Consider the following 18,289-nt stretch of genomic DNA (forward strand, 5'->3'; position numbering starts at 1 on the left):
TGCAGCTCAAAAATGGTTAATTTCTTTTTGGTTTTTATAACCCATGATTAATTACAAATGTAAGATAGAGCCTGCATCAGCAAGCTCTGTCTGGACAGCCTCAGATTGTTTCAATACAGCGAGTGCTAGAAACAAGTTACAGAATTAGCTGAAGGTTTTGGCACGACTGTAGGCATGTCACAGCACGGGCACTTGTGAGCACAAAGTCAAAAACATCTTCAAAGGCAGAGGAGACCATGGGTCCTATGATGGATAAACAGGAGAGAGAGGACTTGTAAATGGATCCCTTGCCTAGGAAAGACGGAAACAGTCTAGTCAAGACAAACCAAACCAGGGCAGCAGAACCTTTAGAAACACCAACTCAGCCACTTTGAGTTGAGAAAAAACATGGCTGCAGCCACCCAAATTATAAGTCTATTTCTGTTTCTTCAGCTTTGGTCTTTTTCTTTGCTGCTTCTTTGTTCTCGGCACACCATTCTTAGTACTGGCACGGGGCAGTTTGAGAGTTATTTCATTGTCTTCCGCATCACCATCCACCTGAGCAGCTCTCCGGCGCTCGAGCACTGTTGGAGTACAGACTGGAGTAGGATCCTGAAGAGATCAAAAAAAACATGATTCATTGCAAAGCCTGAGAGAGTCACCACGAGGCACCTCAGTGCAGCTCTCCTTAACACCTTCAACATTAGGGAAAATGGTTTTCCTTTTATAAGCAGCTATTTCTGCGGACATTGTTTCTTCAGACAAAAGCATCAACTTCAAAAAATATATGCAAAAGGCAAATTAAAGTAATTCACATCTTCTAAAATGTCAATTTGCACATTTGCTTTCTAAACTTTGTATTTCCTGACTCAGAGCACCAAGAAGAAAAGAATCAGGGGAAAAAGAAAATCACAACCAACCAAACAGATAGAAATGCTACGTTCAAGCCCACAGCAGAGCCACAACATTCCAGTTTCAATCCCTCAGCAAGCTCCCAAAACTTAGTTGACTGAATGTAGGAGTTATGCTGTTGCACTCACAACCAGTCCCGTCCCAACTACCACAAGTAAATCCAGCAACATTAAAAAAAACCAACACAAAGCCAAATTCACAACAATGATGAAACAAAACAGAAATGGCAATACTTTACAGGCAGTTTAGACTGCCACTATCCCAAATCTCAGTCCTGATGACTTCAGCTTTCATCTTACTGCTACTTCTAGCTGGCATTAGTTTTCAAAATGCTGGAATACCATGCCTGGAGAGCACGAGGGAGAAGGGACAGTGCAGCATGCAAACGAGGACTGACAGCACTACGCTGTAATGGTTCAACTTCCTTTTGGTCAAAACAGGTTCGTATTATAACATAGCACAGAACAACAGAAGGATGCTGTCGTGGTTTAAGCCCAGGCTGTAAATCAGAGCCACGCAGTCCACTTCCCCCCCCCCCCTTTCTTCCCTCCGCTCCTGGAGGGACGGGGAGGAGAATCAAAAGAATGCAGCTCCCACGGGTTGAGATAAGAACAGTTTAATAACTAAGGTATAACACAAATCACTACTGCTACCACTAATGGTAATAATGATAAAGGAAATAACAAGGAAGAGAATACAACCGCTCACCAACCGGTACCTCACCCCCACCCCGCAGTGTTCCAGCCCTTCCGGGCACTCTCAGTTCTACATCCTGGGCATGACGTGCTGTGGTATGGAATACCTCTTTGGCTAGTTTGGGTCAGGTGTCCTGTCCCTGCTTCCTCCTGGCTTCTCCTCCTCCCTGGCAGAGCATGAGACTCTCAAAGTCCTTGGTCAGTCTAAACATCGGTGTTATCAGCTCTGTTCCCAGGCGGAAAGTCAAAACACAGCACTGCACCAGTAGAAAAAATGACTGCTACTGCTAAACCAGGACAGATGCCACCAAAGAGACTCTGTACCAGTTTAAAGCACGGGCATAGGGGTTGTAGAGGTGACTGTTCCCAGCACCCTGTGTTTCTGTAGCTTCAAGTTAGTGCTGAATAGCAGGTGCCTGAATGCACACTGAGACAAGCACTGCTAGTTACAATATGCTGAGAACAAGCCTTTGCTGCTAAATATTCCCATGGGAGAAAGAACTGAGAAGATCCAAACACCCTCCCCAGTTCAGGAGTGTTAATACATCTAGAAGGAGCTACTTTTGACACAAAAATCTCTCAAGCAAACAATGTGAAGGTTTTCAGGTGTTGAAATTAATATGAAGATACCAGCTGCAGACTTGAAACATTTGCCCAAGTGTGAACGGTGGAGCACAGTGCTGAGCACCACCAGGACTGTTGGGTCTTACCTGGCTACTCAAAGAAATGTCCACTTCTGACTCCTTGGATGTTTTAACTTTCTTCCTCTTTAAGGAACACTCCTGTGCAGCCTAGGAAGCAAGACACATCAGGTGTAGATCACTACAAACTTCCTTGTGTGAACACACAGTCACTTAACAGTCTATGGGCTTCATAACTACAAATTTGCTACAGCAATTAGGTTTCAATGAATAAAATGACTGACAGTGCTGCAGAGGTGAACTGGTTTGAACAAAACCACCCAAACAACATAAGAAAAGCTGCTAATATGCATTTAAAATAATACCATGTTAACAGCACTGCTTAAAATAGAAGTACCTCACACAAGCACTCTGCAAACCAGCACTATGCATGGTTGGGGTAGGCAGGGTCTGGGGATGGACCTGCCATCAAATGCCAACACTGCCAAAGCATCCCACAGGGCTTGGGCAAAGAGCTGTCACTCTTCTGTGATTTGGAGTCAAATAGTAAAAATCACAGAACATCGAACTGTTTGTATTACCAGAATAAAAGGAATATCTTCCCCTTGCTGTTATTTATTTGCTTCTCTAAAAGTAAACCCACACACGGGGTACAATCCAGCAAGAGCACTACAGTACTTTCCAGGAGTTTTTATACAGTTCTTAGCACAAGAACATCTCCCTGGTGCTCCAGCCCTTTTACCAGTTCCACACAAAACGTCGTTTTCTTGTACTGAGCACAGCAAACACGATCTGCATAAAACACTCACTGTGTGATCACACACTGTGATGCCCAACTTACAAATCCTGGGAAGTCATAATCGAGCCCCTTTTCAGCCAGCCTCTTCCGTAAGAGTTTCTCCTTCCGCAGCAACCGCTTTGTCATCTTTGCCTTCTGAACGAGTGAACGTATCCTATTGTACCGCCTGACCGCTGGCTGGGACGGCTTCCGGAATATCTTGTTGCTGTTTTTGAAGAGGTTTTCATGGACCCTTTCAGGAGCTATGAACTGACCTGTACCATGAACATATGAGATCAGGTTAGAGCAGAGCTACTCTGCTCACCACACGCACCCACATAACCCTGACTAGTCCTAGTTATAACATCATCCACTCCTACTGCAGAGCACTTGTACCATGTTTTGTGAATATAGAACATGGAAAGTAACTGAATACCCATTAGTAACAGAACTGGGGATGGATGGATGGAAAGAGCACATTTTCATTTTCACCCAGGAAAGAGTCAGAGAAACTTGTTTTTCAAAAGTTGATGCATATATATCTCATAATCCTCTCCAAAGCAAGTGTTACTGTCACTATGTCTGAGGAGCTCCCTAAGTTGATTAATATTTTAATCAAAAAAGCCCCTTGTGTCTAACTACACAGACACAGTTACAAATTATAAGGAATTTCCACATTACAGCAACTGTCTCTGCAGAAAAACCCACCACTCCCTCAGACTGTATGTTGTAAGATTACACAATGAGCATTATCAGCCTTGAGCAAAACAGTAGCAGCAACCAAAAGCCTGTGTTCTATACACATGCAGAGAAAGAAGAAAAACTCAGCCCCACAGAAAATCACCTTACATTTCAGCTTATACTTACACTTCAGCAGTCTTTCAGAAAACAGGTAGTTATTCATTGTGTCTGCAACAATCTTGGCCACGTCGTCAGACTCAAACTCTATAAATCCATAGCCTTTGCTAGTTCCTGTCTGTGAGCAATGACAGAAAGAAATATGAGACAATGTTTTAATAACTGAAGAACTGTCACATCCCATTCTCAGCTGACCACAAGTAACTTCAAAAAGTTGCAGGGACATTTCTCACCAGGCCGAGCTGCTCCAAGCCCCATCCAGCCTGGCTCTGAACACTGCCAGGGATGTGGCAGCCACAGCTCCTCTGGACAACCTCTGCCAGTGCCTCACCTCCCTCATAATGCGGAACTTCTTTCTGATATCTAATCTAAATCTGCTTTCTTCCACTTTGAAGCACCGGATTTAATCCTAAATCAGCATATGCATATGAAACAAACTGCTCATCAATACCTGTTTATTTACAAAAAAGCTGCCCTGTATCACTGTCGTTCTGTGATTGTCACCGAGGTCACCTGGCAATATTATGATACGATGATAAAGCCAGAAATTAGAAGAAGTTAAACTTATTGAGCACAAAACAACAAGAAAGCTAAACCGGAGTCTTTCCCATCACATTCCACTTTGCAGCCTGAACTAGTGCATTGTGGCAGTACTTCCCACGCAAGTGTATTTACTCACAGAAAAAATGGGACTACATCAAGTGCCGCTGAACCTGCCTGTCCGCAGCGCAGAAACAATGAAAGCCGCACACGCCACCACCCCAGGTCCCGTTTCGAAACCATTATTCCACAGACGAGCAACCGAGCACGGAGCCCCCCTCTGCCCGCTCATGGAACTGCAGTGGCGGTGCCCGGCGGCCCGTGAGAGGCAGAGCTCCCCGAGGCGCGTTACCTTCTTGCTCCGGGAGAGGCGGAGCCGCGTCACCGTCCCAAACTGCTCAAAGTACTGGTACATCTGCGGCTCGCAGAGCCCCCGCGGGAGGTGCCCAATGTACACCACGCCCGGTGTCAGCTCCTCCTGCGGGACACAGCAGCGCGTCAGGCCACGACATGCCACGCCGGGCCGGGCCACCCCCACCCCGCCCGTGCCTGCCCCGCTCACCTTGGCCGCACGGCTCTTGCGGACCCTTTGCACCTTCTGCTGGAACTCGCGTTGCAGCTGCGGTTCCAAAGCCAGCAACGACGCGGCCGGAGCCGCGGCCGGTGCTGAGGCCGGGGCCACCGTCGCCATGCTACACTCCTCGCCGCCGGAAGCGCGTCACTACCCTCGCACGCGGTGTCGCGCGGCGGCGAGGGCGCGCAGGTGCAGAACAGAGACGAGCTGTCTCCTAGCAATGATGCGCAGCGCTGCGGACCGGCCCCTGCCCGCACGACGTCGCGTGGCAACTCGTCCCCGCCACACGGCAGCGGCGGCCACCGGGAACGACGCCTTGAAACACGGACCCGGCCCGGACAGTGCTGTCCCCTTCAGCCGCTCAGGCACTGCGCTAGGCAGCCCGTCACAACGCGGTCAGGCTCTGCGCGGACAGCCCCTGCGCCAACGGCAGAGCAGGTCCTCCGTGTTGGAGGGAGGCCCCAGCGGCGGGAGGCGGGAGGCAGCGGGCGGGCACCATGTCGGTGAGCGACATGTTCATCGCTCTGCAGGGCGTCCTCACCGCCGACCAGGACATCCGCGAGGTGCGCGCGGGGCTGGGCGCGCGGGGGGCGGGCCTGGGGCGTCCGGTGCTCCCGTGACGCTGCCTGTCCCCGCAGGAGATCCGGAAGGTGGTGCAGACGCTGGAGCAGACGGCCCGGGAGATCCTCACGCTGCTTCAGGGCGTGCACCAGGGAACCGGCTTCCAAGACAGTGAGTCCCGCACGGCCACCCTCAGCCGCTGGGGAACGGGAAGCGCCCTTCGAGGGGCGAGGGTCCCTCTGTCACGGGTGCCTCTCTCCCAGGCTTCGTGTGGTTGCTCGCGGGGTGTCGTGCGTGGGCTTCGCGGGGGCTGCCGGGGGGAAGAGGGTGCAGCTGGGAGTTCTCGAGCCATGCGGGTAGAAAAGATGCTATTGCATCCCCAGGGAGCGCCGCTTTTTCCCTTTCTCCCCTCTCTTGTCAGCTGTGTCGCTGTCTCCGTGCAGAAGAGCGTGCTTTTCTTAGAGGTGTTCGCTTTCTGGGCCATTGCATTGGCTCCTCTGTAGGATTGCTTTGAAGCGATGTGCACATGAATTTTTATGTTCTAGTAATTTTACCACCAACTGATGGCCTTTGTATCCCCTTCCTCACGTCTTTACCATATCCCCCAATAAGCTGTGATCCCGAATGCTCTGGGAGTGCTCAAGATGGTGAGAGAAGGGGGGTCTGTAGTCTGGTTTGTATGAGACTGACTGTGTGTGTGTGTAAAATCTGCCCAGTGCTGCAGAATCTAAAGGGGAGTTTGCAAAGACCAACAATAAGGCAGGAGTTGTCCTTAATGTACATTTGCCGTACATCAGGGGGTTGTTCTGCTGGTCTTGAGGTTTGGGTTGTAGGAAGCCTGGTTCCCGGCTTTCAATACAAACTTGTGTAAGATTTTTGACATAATGTTTCTGGGCCAGCCCGTTTCCTGCAGAGCATGAGAACAGCACTACAGTCCTAGGTGTCAGATGTGCTCTTTCTGCTTTCTCCATCCCCTCTTTTCAACTCACTGTCAAAACTACTGGCATAAACAGGTTTTTTTTTCTTAAATATATAACTTAAAAGCTATTTTTTCAAGTCAGTGAATATCTCCTGAGAAGACAGAACCATCCTGACTTTCCTGGAAATTTTTATGAGAGATTTAGGAAGAGGAGAAACCTGTCAAGGCACCTCTGAAGGTGAATAGAAGAATAAACCTCACCAGGTGCTGCTTTATTCACCTGCAGAGCTGAGTGGTTGTTACCAGCCTGATGACCTGCTGGTGGCCTGGGATTTCTCTGGCCCCTGAGAGGGTACGTGCTTAGCAACGTGCAACTCCTGAGGTCTGACCTCTGCTGACAAGCGCAGCTCCCACCTGCTTAGGGAATCTGGCTGTGCTAAAGATTACAACTGCTCATTGGTTAATTTACACAAGCATAAGCTCAGTTTTCTAAGATGGAAACCTGTGGATGTTGTTTTGTGTATCAACTTCAGGGACTGCTTTCCAGCATTGAATAGTAGAGACCTGTGTCTGGCTCAGTGTATTTTCCATTGATTTTTTTTTTTTTTTTTTTTGAGGGAGAGAGCTGGTCCTGGAACTTGCAGAGTCTGAGAAGAGATTTAGAAGAGTTAAAAGTGAACACCAGAAAAAACCCTAATCTTGTAATTCTTGTAATACCAAAGATAACAAATACATGCTTAGTAGGTGTCGTGGTTTGAGCCCAGGCCGTAAATTAGAACCACGCAGTCTACATCCCCCCACCCTCTCTTCCCCCCGCTCCTGGAGGGATGGGAAGAAGAATCGAAAGAATGCAACTCCCACGGGTTGAGATAAGAACAGTCCAGTAAATAAGGTATAACACAAATCACTACTGCTACCACCAATAATAATAATGATAAAGGAAATAACAAGAGAAGAGAATACAACACCTCACCGACTGATACTTCGCCCCCACCGAGCAGTGCTCTAGCCTGGCAACTCCCAGTTACCTCCTGGGCATGACGTGCTGTGGTATGGAATACCTCTTTGGCTAGTTTGGGTCAGGTGTCCTGTCTCTGCTTCCTCCCAGCTTCCCCTCCTCCCTGGCAGAGCATGAGACTCAAAGTCTTTGGTCAGGCTAAACATTTGAGCAGTAACTAAAAACATCGGTGTTATCAGCTCTGTTCCCAGGCTGAAAGTCAAAACCACAGCATTGCACCAGCTACTAAGAAGTAGAAAAAATAACTGCTACTGCTGAACCCAGGACAGTAGGTTAAGCGTTAACTCATGATAAGAGACCTGTCTGTTTCTAGTCACTTAGAAGAACAATAAAGCAAATCAAGAAAGGATAACAGCAAAATAATACAATGTCAGTTAGCAGAAGGATTGTTTGGGGGATAAGTAGCACTTGTTAGATGTCACGTATTTAGATTGCAGTTTTATTTGGTCATGGTTATAGTTCTGCAGTGTAGTGTGCTTAAATGTCTGTGTGGCTTTTCTACAGCATTTCATTGAGTCAGTATCAAAATTTGACTAAGAAACTGAAATGATACTTTCTTAGTAGATTAAAAGGGATAAACAATGACTTGTAGCTATGAGAGAGAGGATTATTCATTGCAAAAGAGTTCTTGCTAGACTTTGTAGTATCAAGACTTTTCAGGTTTATATTTATTTATTCTAAGATATAAGAAAAACTATGAATCCTATTAATAATCTATATTGAACTATTAAAATACTAAATAATAAATAAACTGGAAACTAATAAAAAAGCAAGAATACTATTAACTATTACAAGTTCCCGGGTGACAGAGTAGCTAATGATGCTGGGTGGCTGCAGCTGTGTTGCTGTGGCTGGTTGAAGCTGGTGCTGCTGCCAAGAGAGGCTGTAGAGCTTGTTGTACCCTGTCACCTGGGAGATAGCTTTCTCCCCCAAGCCTGCTGGTTGACCCTTTGTAATTTCTGTTCCATCATCAGTTGAAACAGAGTGATGAAAACTCAAGGAGGCAACAGAGAACTCTTGAAAACAGGGAAGGGATTTGCACCAGGCTGAGCAGTCCCTCCTGCCAAAGAGAAGGGTAGTGGATGGAGTGAGCTTGGTTAATAGAAATATGAGTTAGTTGGTATTTGAAACATTGTCTTGCCCACCCAGCGCCTTTCCTCTGTTCTCCGGGAACTTAAAATACCTCTTAGTTAAATCTGTTTTCATTGAGTTTTCATCTAACCTCTTTTACTGCAGGGCAGCCACCTATCTGCAGACAACAGCTGTTGGGTGGTGCTGGCTTGACTGTGGTCTCTGCACTGAGTGTGAGACTGCTTTGCTGTGGGATACACACTTGCAGTTGTAGCCTTTATTTAGCTGTGGGGAAGGGAAGGAAAACCAGCAGAGCCTCAGGCCGTCATCCTCTAGAACAGGGTTAGAGGATCTCCTTCAGCTTCTTCTGTTCCCTGTCCAAAATGGAGTTCAAGAACTGCAGGGAGAGCTGTTCAGGGCAGGGTGTGCTGCAGCCTCCTGTTAGCTGACGTGAATCTGAGTGACAGATAGGGTCTTCAGAGGCTGAAAGGCAGCTTAGTATGTCTTTGCTCTTGAAATACATGGTGTCAAGTTTAGCCAAACATCAGTGATGATATCCAAGGAGACACGAGTATAGCTTGAAGTTGGGAAGCTATGTGTGTATCATTGAGCACTTGTCTGAAACTTTCCTGTAAAGATTGCTTATTTTGTCACAGGACCCTCTGGCAGAACTTTGTCCCCAGATGCTAGGCGATGGTTGACACAGCTGAGGCAGACACCAAAGTTTGAGGATGATGCTAAAAGGCTGGCTGTCAGTGAGCTTCACACGTTTCTTTCATTCTGGCTGCCACACAGAGCACTTTCACCTTCTGCATCCCAAAGCTTTTCTTTTTAAGTGTCCCCCCCTTTTTTTTTTTTTTTTTTAACAGAAATTGTGCTTTATGAATTGGAAGAAGCTTTTTAAGTATATTTAAGTGACTCTAGTAGGACTTGTTTGGTAGAAATCATCCATCAGAGCTTTCTGATGTAGCTTCTATGCATCTTATTTAATCTTAGCTTCTGTATATCAAATGCAGGAGAGCCTGCCAGGGTGACCTACCTGCCTTGGGCTGTGATCAGGATTTCTGAGAAGGGCACAGTTAAGAGATAGTGGTTTGGTGAGGGCCCTGGTGCTGCAGGTGCAGTGTGGCTGCAAATCGTGTCAATAAACGGGAGGTGACAGTGGGTGGCACATAAACAAGGGACCATTTCTCTGCGGAGGTATAACATCATTGGTCAGGCTGAAACTCAGTTTCTTCAAATACATTACTTTGAAAGCAGGAAAAGCAGTTTCCTGAAGAGATGTTGCACCTCATCTAACCTAAGTCTGATTCATAAGAAAAAAATATTCTAAGATTTTAAAATTGAGAAAGAAAAGTTGGTTTTCCTTTGACTGTACAGGTTGTTTGGCAGCACTGCCCAGTGTGTACACGTGCTTTCTCCTGCCAGCTGCTGTGTGTAGCGCTGTCCTATTGCTTGTGGTCTGGTGGTTGCTTTTGCTTCTAAACCACTGCATGAGAGTGCTCTCCAGAACACCTTGTTTCTCTCTTTATAAAACCTGCACAGCCCAGCTGGCCACCCCTTTCTCTCACTCCATCCACACAGCTAGAACTAAAAATGTCCCATTATCAGGTCATGCCTGATCTTTGGCATGTCTGTCTTTCTGCATCGCAGTCTGCATCCCTGCCACTCCAGATGGGTGGATGGGCTCATAGCATGGGGCTTTAACCATGTCGCTGCTCTTGTGACTCCCTCCCTTGCCCCCCAGATAACTTCTGCCATGATCTCAGCTCTTGCATATTTACAGACCCTCAAACAAAACTGCTCCTCTGCTACTTCAGATGAGGTCTTGCACTCAATGTCTTTTCCAGCCTTTCTACATCTCTACTTGTTATCTCTCCTCCAGCATTGCTCGTTTGCCACTCTGCTCAGTGCATTACCACGTGCCTTTGTTCCATAGAGAAACAACACACAGACTCTTATGTTCATCCATTCCTGCCTCCATCTGTTTGTATCCCCCATTGCCTTTTGGTCTGTGACCTTTCCAGAGTTTTCTTCTGTCAGTGCCCATTACAGAATGGGGTCGTCATCCATGGCATAAGTTTCATAGAAGCAGTAATGATTAGCAGTGATTCTTAAATAACACTGGGGCATCTTGGCTCAAGTTTGAAACTGAGGACTAGAGCAGATTAGACAGCGTGGAACTCAGGAGTGTTTCTCCTCTACCTGTGTGACTCATGGTGTGACAATGAGAATTTCTTAGATTGATTCTACATGTCAGTAGACTTCTCTCGGACAACAAAGGAGTGTAAATAATACTGCCAACACAGGAAAACTCTCTGTTTACACAAACTCACTCTCTGTCAAGTACTGAATGTTGCACTGTTTCTTTTTCAGTACCTAAGAAATGTCAGAAGGCTCGTGAACACTTTGGTACAGTGAAAATACAGCTGGACTCTCTGAAGACCAAGTTTCCTGCTGATCAGTATTACAGGTGTGCAGAATCACACACAGCCAGACATGGAAATGGGAATTGCCTGGGCATAGCTGGCATTGTTACTTTGGAAGAATGATTTAAATGTTGATGGTCTGAATGCTTCTTTCTGTCTGAAAAGCAAATTGTGGTAGAGGACTGTGAGGTTTTTATCAGCACAGATAAAAAAAGCTTTTGCTCAAACACTATTCATAACGTTTCACTAAAAGAATATCCAGTATTTAATTCTTATTCTGGAAACTTTTTTAAAAAAGAAAGCCAAAAGTTTAGGAATTGATGTTTTGTTGGAGCTGCCTCTGGTTTCTGAGAGCAGAGCATTTGCTGCTCCATTAGTTTCAGTTGAGTTGCTAGGTTTGGGGCATGTCTGAAAACGGCTCCAAATCTGTCATGAAATGGCTGTTTGATACTGCAGATACAAAATGAAGTTGTCACCTCTGTGTTTGCTGCTGCCAGAAGGGGACAGTGTCTAGCAAGAACATTTCAAAGGACAAGAGTCTTGTCAGCTCAGACCTGCTGAGGGAAGATGGGAGAGAAAATGGTTGTCTTGTGGGCATGGCAACCTGAAAAACTTCGTGAACTGAGTAGGTGTGTGAGGGGTGGAAGAATGAATGCCAGCGTCCAGCATGGTTTCCTGGGGTGAAGTTCTGGAGCACCAAGGAGATGCCTTTAAGCTGGTGTTGTTTAGATAGCACTTTGTGATGTTTTTGGCCTATGTGTAAAGGTGGAAAACATAATGTATACATAATATATGCTTGTTGCCTAACTCTTCAGTAATAGATGTTACTTATGTATATGTTGACTTGGTGTTTTCTTCAACAGATTTCATGAGCACTGGAGGTTTGTTCTTCAGCGGCTGGTGTTTCTGGCAGCATTTGTAGTCTACTTGGAGTCAGAAACATTAGTGACCCGAGAAGCTGTTGCAGAAATACTTGGGAGTAAGTTAATATTCTAACAAAGAGAAAAGCCTTGTGACATTTTTAGGCATAGCTTTCAGAGGTATAGGGAACCAGCAGAACTTCTTTTCTTCCCAAGAAATCTTCCGTGCAGATTATTAATTCAAATTGCATAAATATACCAAAAGAGTAATGCAGAGATTAAGCTCGGTTCTCTAAATTTTTGTTTTTGGTGTCTAAAAGTGTGGAAAGCAGATAAAATTCTTATGCTCCAAGAGGATTGTGTGCTCCCAGAGCAAAGGATTTGAAAAAAACCCAAACCAAACCCACAAAACCAAAAAAACCAGGAATATGTTTCTAAAAACTGGGCCAGACCCCTCTCTGGTGTGTGGATGTAAATTCAGTTATTGTTGGATCAGTTACAAGCTGTTGCACGTTCAGCTGAGGACATATGATATGCTAAATCAAAATGTGGAGGAGAGGCAGCAGAAAGCTCCCTACATGCAGGGAAAGGCTGACTTTTCTTTTGTAATAGTATTTCATAATCTTGATATTTTAAATGAGCTCAGTGAACAAATGCAGTTTCAGCTAGCTGGGTTTGCTCATGTTCAGCACCACCTGATTACCACTCTAATTTTCATCTTAGTTGAAGCTGATCGAGAGCGGGGCTTTCACCTGGACATTGAAGACTATCTTTCTGGTGTATTAACTCTCGCCAGTGAGCTGGTAAGGAAGATATTCATGCATAGCTTTGGATTGAAACTGACCTAGAAAAATAATGTGTTTTCTAAGCTTCCCAAGTTGTTCCTGCAAGTTATGATATGCAAGGCCTTGATCTGAACTTTCAGCAAACCACCTCTCTGTGTGCAAGAGTGGTTCCTCACTGATATTTTAAGATTTAAGTTAGTCACTTGGTTGAAAATCCATGATCATGGTCAACAGAAAGGTAGATCTAAGGATATATAACCTGACTGCCTGGAACAAAACTGCTTCATTTGGTAAAGTAAGTGATGGGATTAGAGATGTGATTTGGGTGGGTTCCTCCGCTGATGTTCTCCCTGCATGTTGTCTTCTCATAGTCTAGACTGGCAGTGAACAGTGTCACGGCTGGTGACTATTCTCGCCCTCTCCGCATCTCAACTTTTATCAACGAGCTGGATTCTGGCTTCCGTCTCCTCAACCTGAAGAATGACTCCCTGAGGAAACGTTACGATGGCCTGAAATATGATGTCAAGAAAATTGAGGAAGTGGTTTACGACTTGTCAATCAGAGGACTCAATAAGGAAGCAACACCTGGTGCAGGTGGAGAGAAATGAAGGATGCTCATTTTAACAGCATCGTCAGTTACCTCAGATGGTTGCCAATTTAGGAAGCATGCTAGCAAAGTCTTCCTACAGTAGTTTAGAAGAACTGCAGCTAAAAGCTGCTCTCTATTTTCTTACAAAAGGTGTAGTACAGATGTTAGATCCTCAAAATGTTTTGTAAACTTATATCTAGATTAGGGCAGGAGGCTCTCCGTTTCCAGTGGAGCTCCTCTGTCAAAACACAGGGTGCTGTTCTGTGCACAGCAGCAATAGCAGTCAGTAACACCTGTGAGCTGAAATACATTCTCCCTAGTTCCATAGTGGTGTTTCACTGCTGCAGCAGTTGTGTGCTTCAGCTGCCCCTTCTCACCCACCTCAGAAGACATGTGCAGAGCACACAGCTCAGTGCAGATATGTGTCATGCTTTACAAACCACAGTGTGTAAATAGATACGCTTTTTTTTTTTTTAAGACACTGATTGGGTTTTTTGCTTTTTTGTTAAATTTTCACCTCTGTCATTAAGTTGAACAGATTCACGTCTCTCTGTTAACCACATTTTTTTTTTTAATGGCTTCTGTTAATGTATCCCCCTTAAGTGAGAAATCAGTGAAGACATAGAATCATAGAATAGTTAGGGTTGGAAAGGACCTTAAGATCATCTAGTTCCAACCCCCCTGCCTTGGGCAGGGACACCTCACACTAAACCATGTCACCCAAGGCCTCATCCAACCTGGCCTTGAACACCACCAAGGACGGAGCATTCACAACCTCCCTGGGCAACCCATTCCAGTGCCTCACCACCCTCTCAGTAAAGAATTTCTTCCTTATATCCAATCTAAACTTCCCCTGTTTAAGTTTGAACCCGTTACCCCTTGTCCTGTCACTACAGTCCCTGATGAATAGTTCCTCCCCAGCATCCTCGTAGGCCCCCTTCAGATACTGGAAGGCTGCTATGAGGTCTCCACGCAGCCTTCTCTTCTCCAGGCTGAACAGCCCCAACTTTCTCAGCCTGTCTCCATACAGGAGGTGCTCCAGTCCCCTCATCATCCTCGTGGCCCTCCTCTGGACTTGTTCCAACAGTTCCATGTCCTTTTGATGTTGAGGACACCAGAACTGCACGCAATACTCCAAGTGAGGTCTCCCGAGAGCAGAGTAGAGGGGCAGGATCACCTCCTTCAACCTGCTGGTCACGCTCCTTTTGATGCAGCCCAGGATACGGTTGGCTTTCTGGGCTGCGAGCGCACACTGAAGCCGGCTCATGTTCATTTTCTCATCGACCAACACCCCCAAGTCCTTCTCTGCAGGGCTGCTCTGAATCTCTTCTCTGTCCAACCTGTAGCTGTGCCTGGGATTGCTCCGACCCAGGTGTAGGACCTTGCACTTGGCATGGTTAAACTTCATCAGGTTGGCATCAGCCCACCTCACAAACGAGAATTTCTCCATTGGAACTGGTGTGTTGCCCCTGGCACATTTTCTCTCTCTCTTGGTTTTTCCCTTCCTCCAAGATTTCTGTTACCAGGGAGAGCAAGGACCTGCTTTCCCTGGCTGGTATTTGTTTTACTGACATGAGCAAATGCTGAGTTTTAGTAGGATCATTTGCCTTGAGAACTCAGTATAACCCATTTTTAACTACCATGATTTCTGGATAGAGAAGTGTTAACAGATAAACTGCAGGGAGAGTCTGAGTTTTAACAGCCTAGATAGGGCACAACTGTACGTGTGCCCTGGGATGAAAAAAGAAACACTCCAGAACTATAGTTCATGTAGTACAATGTTTGTATCCTTAGATAAGAGGGAATTACTAGTTTCAGATACTTTGCATGTAAAATGTTTGCAAACATCGACAGCCTATTTTCCTTTGTCTAAAAGGACACACTCGTACCCCTCAACGTGTTTGTTTCTCTTGTCCTAAATAACTTAGAGTTTTGTCATTCTTCTGGTGGCACAGCAGGGAGTAAGGAGACAAATGTAATTTCTTTAGGAGGAATATTTCCAGAGGAAGAAACTGAAAAGTAAAGTTTGTGGGTTTGTTAGCATCTCATTTTGTTAGCAAAGATTTACCAGTGTTTCAGTTAGGGAATTGTTCTGTTTATTGGAAGAAAATGGTTTCTTCGTTATTTTGGCCAATAAAAGCTGTTCTTTGATTTTGGCCATTTGGTAATTGTTGGCCTGTTGTCTGATTATTTGTTCTTTGCTTCCCTTTCTGGGAGCCTACTCTAAAATTAAGCTGGGTCAATAAGAGAACTCCTCACTGACTATGCTGTTCAGTGGTGTGCTCTTACCCACTGGCAAGTGAAGCCTAACTCAAACTGCAGACAGATTTCATAGGCTTTTTTAAAACTATTTTTAACCTATTTGACCTGTTTCACTAAGTAGAGCGGGGGTATGGAGGAGTTTATCATTACCAAATCCAAGATGTGGCAAGGTTCATCTTCAGGGCATCTCATGATCTTTCATGTTTGTCCTAACCCTTTGTCTTGTATGTCTTGTAACATAGGGAGGTGGTAATATCCCTCTTTTCTCAGATGAAGAAGATGAGGGTGCACCTTCCTAAGCCTCATGGCAATGAGGCCAGCTTTCAAAGTAGTTCTTTGTTCTTGCCTTGTGCCGCTGTTTGCTTCTTTCCTGCTTTAACCCTGTGGAGGTGGGAGGAAGGAAGGAGCTTAAGCCAGTTCTACTGCCAGGACCGGAGACTGGGGGTGAAACAACCAAGGTCACACAGGAAACACATGGGTGCAGGGGGAATTAGAGAAAGGTTTCCTGGGCATCAGTCTGGTGTCTCAGGTTGCAAGGTTCTTGGGGTGTGAGGCCACGTGGTGCAGCAGTTTCTGTTGCAGGGCAGGTGTCTGTCAAGGGTTTGTGCTGACTTGTGTCCAAGGTGCTCCAGTTGCATTTGGTCATGCAACAGGCCTGCTTCCTGGCATGGGATGTCAAGTAATGGGATGCCTAGAACAGCTCTTCAGTAGATCCTAGGTGTGCCAGCTCTTGCATCTTACGCGGTTTCTGAGAGCTGGTGGTGATAACAGCGCTGTGCCCCAGGTGCAGATACTGTGGGAGGGACAACTGGAAGAGCAAGTCCCTTACTTGGGTCTTACAAAGTCTGCAAGGTGTGGATCCTGTCTAGGGCTCTGTGAGGAGCAAGTGCCTAAGAAAGGAACGCAGCACTGGAATGTTTCTGGAGGGTGTTTAACAAATACCTTGTTCTTTCCTATTTTAAGTTTTGGGGAGACTACCATCTTCCTCCGGAGAAAGTATAATTTCCAAGGGCCAGGCTGCATGGTGCATTCCCAGGCCAGGTCTAGGGAAAGGAAAAGAAAACTGCAAGCTTTCTCCCTAGAGTGCAGCAAGGAGAAGCAGGAACATGGTTCTTGTAGCTTCCTCTGCAGAGGTAGCCTGTAGGACCTTGTGGCCTCTATTGCTGCACGTTACGTTGGTCCTACATGTTGTGTTTCTGTCCCAGAGCTGGGAGCAGAGGGAAGAAGGGAAGACTCAGAAGGACTCAAGGTCCTTCTTTTGAGGAGGTCCTTCTCTCTTCTCTGAGAGAAGAGAGACTTCTCTGACCCCTTTCCCAGGGGTAGCAGCAGCAGGTTAGCTAGCAGGGAATGGCAGTGAGAGACGGAGCTCTTGAGGACTGCAAAAGCTTGATGGCTCATGATGAATCGAATGCACTTGAACAAATAACTGCTGTTGGTACTGAATGGACTGTGCAGGGTGTGCTGGCAGCTATGAGGAGTGAGTCAGCACAGGAGCGCTGGAGAGTCTGACTCAGCAGCCAGCACGGCTGTTCTCTGAGCCACTTCAGCCTCGAGTGTGTGCCAGGGAGCGCTCTCTTGGATTGTCTCTGTATGCACTCACTGGTTTGCTGTTTGGGTTTTTTTTAACCCATCTTGTCATTTCAGTAAAAAGGGCACTTAGTTGATTAACTGCTCATTATTTACAAAGCTGCCTGTTCAGCTCCTGCAGATCAATGAAAGTGCTGACCTGAAACCATTTGAGAAGTAGGGGTGAACAGAACTCCATGGCATGGGATGCAGGGCAGACCATGGGGGCTAGCTGCGGAACTGGGCTCAGTCTGATGGAATTAACTGCGGCCAGCATCCAGCCACCTCCTTAAACTGGCACTCATTAAAGGACACGTAATCACCTCTACATGGCCCTTTTCTGGTGCCAGCACACGTCTTTGTGCAGTGAACTGCATCAAGGAACCGAGCTAGCTGGAACAATATTTTTCAGCAGTGTTTGCTCACAATCTGGTTCACTGCTCAGTCCTGCACATGCTGTGGCAGTGTGTGGAGGGAAGCTTCTTCCTCCCCCGGTGCCTGCTTGAAGTGTTCACTGAACTGTAACACTAGGTGGTAAACTGATTTTTCTTGCAGTAATTTAACTGCTTCCTGCTTTGTTAGGATTGCCAAGGATTGCCTCTTTGGGTAAATAATTTGCCTTCATTTTACTGCAAAGCGATGATTTCTGTGCTATAGAGTCTCACTTGCATTTTTCAGCCAGTAAAGTCTTTACACACTGAGGCAATTAAGGAAGGTGGAAAGTGAACATAGAATCATAGAATAGTTAGGGTTGGAAAGGACCTTAAGATTTTCCAGTTCCAACCCCCCTGCCTTGGGCAGGGACACCTCACACTAAACCATGTCACCCAAGGCTCTGTCTAACCTGGCCTTGAACACTGCCAAGGATGGAGCACGCACAACCTCCCTGGGCAACCCATTCCAGTGCCTCACCACCCTAACAGTAAAGAATTTCTTCCTTATATCCAATCTAAACTTCCCCTGTTTAAGTTTGAACCCATTACCCCTTGTCCTATCACTACAGTCCCTAATGAAGAGTCCCTCCCCAGCATCCTTATAGGCCCCCTTCAGATACTGGAAGGCTGCTATGAGGTCTCCACGCAGCCTTCTCTTCTCCAGGCTGAACAGCCCCAACTTTCTCAGCCTGTCTCCATACGGGAGGTGCTCCAGTCCCCTGATCATCCTTGTGGCCCTCCTCTGGACTTGTTCCAACAGTTCTATGTCCTTTTTATGTTGAGGACACCAGAACTGCACACAATACTCCAAGTGAGGT

General features: G+C 46.2%; 2 protein-coding genes across 2 annotated transcripts; one reads left to right on the forward strand and one right to left on the reverse strand.

The window, feature by feature from the left end:
- NIFK (nucleolar protein interacting with the FHA domain of MKI67) lies at positions 1–5,100 on the reverse strand. The gene is made up of 6 exons (XM_080620898.1): positions 4,966–5,100; positions 4,756–4,881; positions 3,873–3,981; positions 3,069–3,280; positions 2,297–2,377; positions 1–591 (listed from the first exon to the last, which is right to left on the reverse strand). The coding sequence occupies exons 1-6, from the start codon at positions 5,092–5,094 to the stop codon at positions 415–417; spliced, it is 834 nt and encodes a 277-aa protein (XP_080477024.1). The 5' UTR covers positions 5,095–5,100; the 3' UTR covers positions 1–414.
- A 368-nt stretch (positions 5,101–5,468) lies between these two features.
- TSN (translin) lies at positions 5,469–14,177 on the forward strand. The gene is made up of 6 exons (XM_080621661.1): positions 5,469–5,540; positions 5,616–5,709; positions 10,923–11,019; positions 11,839–11,954; positions 12,559–12,638; positions 12,992–14,177. Exons 1-6 carry the CDS (start codon positions 5,475–5,477, stop codon positions 13,226–13,228), a joined length of 690 nt encoding a protein of 229 aa, XP_080477787.1. The 5' UTR covers positions 5,469–5,474; the 3' UTR covers positions 13,229–14,177.
- The last annotated feature ends 4,112 nt before the right edge of the window (positions 14,178–18,289 follow it).

This window comes from Psittacula echo, assembly GCF_963264785.1.
Source record: "Psittacula echo genome assembly, chromosome: 6".
NCBI lineage: Eukaryota > Metazoa > Chordata > Aves > Psittaciformes > Psittacidae > Psittacula > Psittacula echo.

Excerpts from the sequence above, each read along its gene's own strand:
- NIFK (XM_080620898.1), bottom strand. The coding sequence starts at position 5,094 with ATGGCGACGGTGGCCCCGGCCTCAGCACCGGCCGCGGCTCCGGCCGCG. Across the intron at positions 4,882-4,965 it reads GCAAGAGCCGTGCGGCCAAG|GAGGAGCTGACACCGGGCGT; the intron begins GTGAGCGGGGCA and ends TGTGTCCCGCAG. Across the intron at positions 592-2,296 it reads ACATTTCTTTGAGTAGCCAG|GATCCTACTCCAGTCTGTAC; the intron begins GTAAGACCCAAC and ends TGATCTCTTCAG.
- TSN (XM_080621661.1), top strand. The coding sequence starts at position 5,475 with ATGTCGGTGAGCGACATGTTCATCGCTCTGCAGGGCGTCCTCACCGCC. Across the intron at positions 5,541-5,615 it reads CCGACCAGGACATCCGCGAG|GAGATCCGGAAGGTGGTGCA; the intron begins GTGCGCGCGGGG and ends CTGTCCCCGCAG. Across the intron at positions 11,020-11,838 it reads CCTGCTGATCAGTATTACAG|ATTTCATGAGCACTGGAGGT; the intron begins GTGTGCAGAATC and ends TTTCTTCAACAG.